Source organism: Pelecanus crispus, chromosome 2 (assembly GCF_030463565.1).
Source record: "Pelecanus crispus isolate bPelCri1 chromosome 2, bPelCri1.pri, whole genome shotgun sequence".
Classification (NCBI taxonomy): Eukaryota; Metazoa; Chordata; class Aves; order Pelecaniformes; family Pelecanidae; genus Pelecanus; species Pelecanus crispus.
In genome coordinates, this window is record NC_134644.1 from 82,489,322 (window position 1) to 82,495,321 (window position 6,000).

Consider the following 6,000-nt stretch of genomic DNA (forward strand, 5'->3'; position numbering starts at 1 on the left):
GCCATTATTTCCCAGAAGAGGCTCTGTTGTATTTACAATCTGACCATTAAGAAAGAGAAAAAAAAAGCTGACAGAAGGGATGCCGTTTCAGTCCTGTGTGGACTAGGGAATATGTGATGTGCATGTTCAGCCAAGCCGACTCGGGTCTCTCAGTGTTCCCTGAGTAAACGAAACCACCACAACTTGGAAGGCTGCTTTTACGCCAAAGCCAGAATGCTGCACAAAACAGACTTCAATTCTGGTAGTTCATGAGAGCCTGATTTCCTAATGCATTTGGTGGGACACGCTGAGCCGCTACAACTGATGTGCCAGTTGCAGGCAGGAAGTATGTTTCCAGTTATTAGCACTTTAAGCCCAGCAAGAACAGTGTCCAGTCTTACCACTTCCTGCAACTCAATCTTCTCCCCCTAAAGATGGACTTCCAGCATTCATTCTGGGATAGAGCTAGGCCTGATGCAGGTCACTGAGCCAAAATAAACACTTTTTGGACTTACGCTACAAATTCATTATGATTTCGGTAACAAGAACCTCTACCCACTGGTTTATGACCTGCCAAACGTGCTTTGGCCTTAACATGATACAAGCATTTACTTAATGTATTTGAGGGCTTAGAAATTCATCCCTGTCCACTCCAAGTACTCCTCAAAAGCGTATTCCGTCGCTACCAAACAGAAAAAGGAGCCATTCCTTTCCTATGGCAGGCAATGTAAAACAGTTCTCTAGGAGTGGCTGCATCAGAAAGCACTGCAAGTAAACTTCGAAACAAAATCCCAAACCCCCAACCCTTACTCTTTTGTACCTTCTTCTGTTAAGCACCCAATGAGAACCTGATGTGTTCGCAGCTGAACAGCATCAGAAAACACCTATCTTCCAGCCCTTTCTTCCCCTTTGCATGAGAGGCCATCTATAGACCAAAAACTGCAGAGCTCCAAGGTGCTGGCTTGGTTGCATACATATGGGGCAGATTTTCAAAGCCAGCGCTCATCAAAGGGGCAGCAATGAATGGTACTGGGGGAAAACCTTAGCTTAAACATAGCTGCTGCACAGGAGAATGCATCAGTGCCACTCAATGAACGTCCCCACTCTCGGTGACAGCCACCTTCCAGCAACAAGTGGCACATCTGCTTTCAAGATGTGCTTTGCCATTTCCCAACAGCCACCCAGAAAATCAGCTCTTCTCTGAACAGAAGCTCCAGTTGTGACATTTTAATTTGCTCCTTCAGCAGAATGATTACCACCCCTTCCCAAAAGACACCTTCAGCCACCTTACTGAACGTGGCTTTTCAGAGAACCAGCCTTAGAGCTGCTGACCCCTGACCGCTGCCCTGATCCTTGCCAAGTCCAAGCCTAAGTCTCATTTTGCGGGGGGAGGAAGCAGGTTCCATGTAAAGATTATTTCAAGGCATTCTATTGTTTTAAGCCCCTAGAGAACGCTCACTTAGGCTGTATGGTTTCTAACTAGCGTTATTATTATTTTTACAAGTTTAGTCAAGCTGTCGCTTGTACTTCTGCATGGTACAACTTCTTCGGCGGCCTACAGCATACGAGGCAGCCAGTCAAGCTGTAGCAGCACTCTGCACCCTGTGCTCCTTGCAAGGCAGGATTCAAAAAGCAGTGCTCCAGAAAGCATGGCAGGCTAGAAAAAGAAGTCCTCCTTCCCTCTCTCGCCGGTTCTACTACATCATAGTCAGGCACTGTTACGTCACCACAAGAAATTCGTACTAGAGACTGTACAGCAGCTTGTGGGGGTGGCCTGGGCCTACACTGCCGGGGGCGGGGGGGGGGGGGGAACAGGACGAGCAACGGGGCAAGGCGGGAGGGGCCCCATCCCAGCGGGGGGCTGCGAGGAACGGCAAGCGTCCGCCCGCAGCTCCGGGAAAACCGGGAGGGGGTGAAAGGAGGAGGAGGAAACCGCCTGACGAGATGGCGCAGCGGGAAGAGACCAGGACGCGGCGTTACCTGGGCTCGGTGGCGGCCGCAGCCCTCCTCTTCCTGGTCCCCGCATAAGGCCCTCCGCAGGCGCTCCAGGTGCTCCCGCAGGGTGACCCGCTGGTGGAAGGAAAAGGCCGGGTGCAGCGAGGCCATGGTGAAGAGCAGGAGCAGCTCCTCCTGCGCGCCGAAGCCCAGGCCCTGGGCGGCGGGGAGGCCGGCCGGCCCGTTTTCCCCGGCTCCGTCCATCACCACCACCACGTCCTCCTCGGCAGCGCCCGCCGGGGGCCGCCGCGCCGGGCAGCTCTGCAGGATGGAGTCCACCTGGGGCAGGAGGCGGTGGAGGCGGCCGGCGGCCTCGCGGTTCTCGGAGCCCAGCAGGGCCAGGTAGACGATGAGCTTGGAGCGCACGGCCGGGTCGCGGAAGTCGCCGAGCTGCCCGGGGTCGCTGAACCCGTTGGCCTTCGCCTCCGAGTCGCGGAGGCAGTGGTAGTCCTTGCGGGCCAGGTCTTCCAGGCAGGAGCCCAGGAACCGCAGCTCCAGCGGGTTGCACAGGTCCAGCAGCCCCACCATGAACTCCAGCCGCTGCGCCGAGCCCAGCACCAGCCCGAACCACTCGTACACCGTCTCCTTATCGGTGCGGGCCGCCGCCGGCCCGGGCCCGCCGCCGCCCGGAGCGGAGAGCGCGGCGGCGGGGCGCGGCGGGCCGGGCCCAGGCCCCGGCCCCGGCCCCAAGCCGTGCAGCTGGTTCGGCCTCTCCGGCCCGCACCCCCTCCCCGCGGCGGCGCCCCCGCGGGCCGGCGCCCGGGGCACCTGCTGCAGCTGGAGGTGACAGTCCAGGGCAGCGCCGGGCTCCTTCAGCCCCAGCCCCGCGGCTGCCGCCGCCGCCTCTTCCGCCGCCACCTTGTGGCTCGTCTGCTTCAGGGGCAGCTTCATCTTCAGCATCCTCGGCGCGGGGGGGCCGCGAGCATCCGACGGGGCCCGGCCCGGCCCGGCCCGGCGGGGGGGGGCACACGGGACGGGACGCGGCGCGGCCGGGGGCGGCGGTCAGGAGCGGCCGCTCATGCTGCCGCGGCCCTGCCGGCGCGGGAGAGGCGCGCGCAGGGGCAACGGTCCCGGCGTGTGCGCGCGTGGGGAGTGGGCGGGAGGGTGGGGGCAGGGCGGGCCTCGCTGGCGGCGGCGCCTGCGGCTCCCGCAGCGGCTCCCCCTCCCCGCCCCCCCTTATCCCCGGCGCCCGTGCGCGCGCCCGGCGGCCCTCGCGCGCGCGCGCGCAGAGCCGGAGGCGGCGGTTGGCGCTCGCGGCCCCGGCCGGCGCGGACTGAGCCCGAGCTGCCGGCGGGGGCAGGGCCGGGGGACGCGGCCGGGAGGGGCGGGCGGAGCGCGCCTCCCCGCCTATCGGCGCCGCCGACGCCAGCGCGCTCCGCGGCGTGCGCGGCGCCCGCCCCCGCCGGGCCGGGGCCGGGGCCTGGGCAGGGCAGGGCGGCGCGGCGACGTTCTGCGCGCGGCGGGCCTGGGCCCGCGGCGGCCGCCCCGCCTCAGTCGGGGCGGGGGAGCCGGCGCCGGCTCCCGGGCCCCTCTGCGCAGGGCAGGCACCGGCGCCGGGTGGTGGCGAGGCGGAGGCTGCCCGCTCCGCGGGCGCCGCGGCCCAGCGCGCACCGCAGCCCGCTCCCTGCCGCCGGCAGGCCCGGGGCCGAGGCCTCGCCGCCCTGCCGCCAGCAACGGCCGCGGGCTGCCGGAGGCGGGGCGGGCCGCGCTCCCCTGCCCGGGGCCGTCTCTCGTCCCCCCCCGCCATCGGGAAGCGGTCGTGCTGGACCCGGGCCGCGGGGGCTGAGCCGGGCGGCTCCCCCGGCCCCAGCCCGGCGCTGTGGGGCGGGGGTGTACCCCGCCGTGCGACCGCGGAGCCGCGACACCCCCCCACCCCCCCCGGGCGGGTCGGTGCCAGCAGCGGCCCGGCTCCTGCCTCGGCCTCACGTTTCCCCTAATGGGCTGCGTTACGCGCCCGCATGGGAACAGCTCGACAGTTTGCCGCCGGAGCGGAGCGGAGCGGAGCGGAGGAGCAAGCCTCCCTGTCTCCCAGCTAAAAGATTTCCCTGAGATAAGGCCGCGCGTTGACGGATGGCTGGGCGCTGCTGCGCGGGGGCACGTGCGCTCGCCCGTAGCTGGCGGGACCGGGCCCAGAGCTGCACCGCACCGGTGCAGCAGCGCTGCTTACGGAGACGTAGCTGCCACAGGCTTCTGCGTTTCTAATGCAGTGGAAACTATTAGTATTCTAAGATGTCTCGCTTTTAAATTGCTGCTCTTACGGTACCATGTGGCGCTCTACCGGGCAGTTTTACAGTAGGGAAATACAGGCAGTATTACAGAAAAAAAGTACGGCAAAATGGCTTAGGGATAGCCCGCCATGAAATAGCAGGCTGGCTTCATTCTCATTCCTCCTGTTCTGTTGCCAACTGTTGCGATCCGCGACGTCGAAGAGCCTACAATTACAAGATTAAGCAGTACTCTGAGTAATCAGAAAGTTGCAAGGCTCCTTGCTTCGGTTCCCAGACATTTACATAAAGACAGTCTATGTGGAAACAGAGTCGAGCCCGTGGCTTGCAGAACAACGGAGTGAAGAGTAAAATGTGTTTTAATTACAATTATGCAAAGCAGCATCCCCAAACTGCTTACAGCAACAAAGTATAAACTGCCAATGTTAACTTCCCCTTATCTATCTGTCCAGAAGCCGATGGCGCTACAATGAAAGCGCCTGCTTATTAAACAACTTATGTAAATGTCACGCAGATTGTAATGATCTTGTACGCGTCACTCGGATTTGCCACAGAGCAGTCTCGAACAGTGGTTGTAGGCTAAACCATATCCTGAATTCTTACATATAGGCAGCAAGCATATGTATTTTATTTAAAAAAAAAATTAAAGGACTAACTAGTAGGTTCCATATGTTAGGCTTATATGTTCCTAATTGCTGCTCGAGCCTCTTCCAGTAGCACAAATGGACTTGAACCTGACTCGCTGCAGCTCTCCTCGATCACGAGCATCACAGCAGCGCTGTCGCTGTCTTCATGGCCTCTTCCAGGACGCGTGGCTTCCGGAGCGTAGCGGGGAGTGGGGAACGGGTCAAGTCCTGCCCTTTCGTCCCCGACTGCCAGCCGTTCTTCGCTGGTCCCAGGGCCAGGAAGGTGAAGAATAGGCGAAAGAAGTCTCATAAACCCATTTTATTCTCTTTTTATTTTATGCTGTTTGCTTGTTAGGGCCTGGCTGGACCCGTGAATCATTCCAGGTCCCTACAGTCATTAGTCAAAGCAGCTATCATAATACCCCAGGATAATATTTTCTTACATTGTCATTATGAAGTAGTAATTCTAGAATTACAGCAATTCTTGTCATATTGTCGTTATGTTTTTTTCCAAAGAAAAATTACCTGGACTATCTCACGGGATGTGCCAAGCCGGAATCGTGGAAGCACAGAAACAAGGCTTGGGGTTTCTGCTTAGTAATTTGAAGAGATACTTAGTCTGAATAGAATTTGCAGGATCAGAATTACAGTGATCTGACTGTTAGAAATAACATTTCCTACTTTAACAATACGTGACTCAAATAAAACATGACATAGTTCCAAACAGGTAACACCACAGCGAGTGAAAAAGGAATTCAGCTTTGGGGGAAGGGGAGGAGGGGATGACAGAAAGAGAAGGTCCGCCATGCAGGTCCATTCATAAATCCGAAAAGGCAGGATAAGTTGCACACACATGAGGGTAACGCTTGAAAGTACACTCCCCAAGTCCAGAAAATACTTGTGCCCATCCCTGTTTGTGATAGTTTGCAAGCTGATCCTTCATTTCACAAGTAAGCTTAGGAACCTGATTAACTCGGCCCTTCTTAATTTCCCCTTTCTTAATGGCTTAAACTGTGAAACTTGAGAAAAACAGATGATGTGAAGTCAGGAAAGGAAAAAAAAAAGGAAAAGGAATAGCATGAGAAAGCAAAAAGAAGACAAAGATATTCCAAGTGGATTGACAAGTATTTCAGTAGCTGAGGGAGGTGGCAGCAAGAAAGTGGACAGTGTGGACA

The 6,000-nt window shown here is 58.5% G+C and overlaps 1 protein-coding gene across 3 annotated transcripts in view; it reads right to left on the minus strand.

Annotated features, from left to right (window-relative positions):
• Positions 1 to 2,874, minus strand: part of ZCCHC2 (zinc finger CCHC-type containing 2) — a 48,472-nt gene extending 45,598 nt beyond the window's left edge. For all 3 annotated transcript variants that reach the window (XM_075704775.1, XM_075704774.1, XM_075704773.1), the window contains exon 1: positions 1,960 to 2,874. In XM_075704775.1, coding sequence (XP_075560890.1) covers positions 1,960 to 2,874 — 915 coding nt within the window. The remainder of the gene's footprint in view (positions 1 to 1,959) is intronic.
• Positions 2,875 to 6,000: the final 3,126 nt, after the last annotated feature.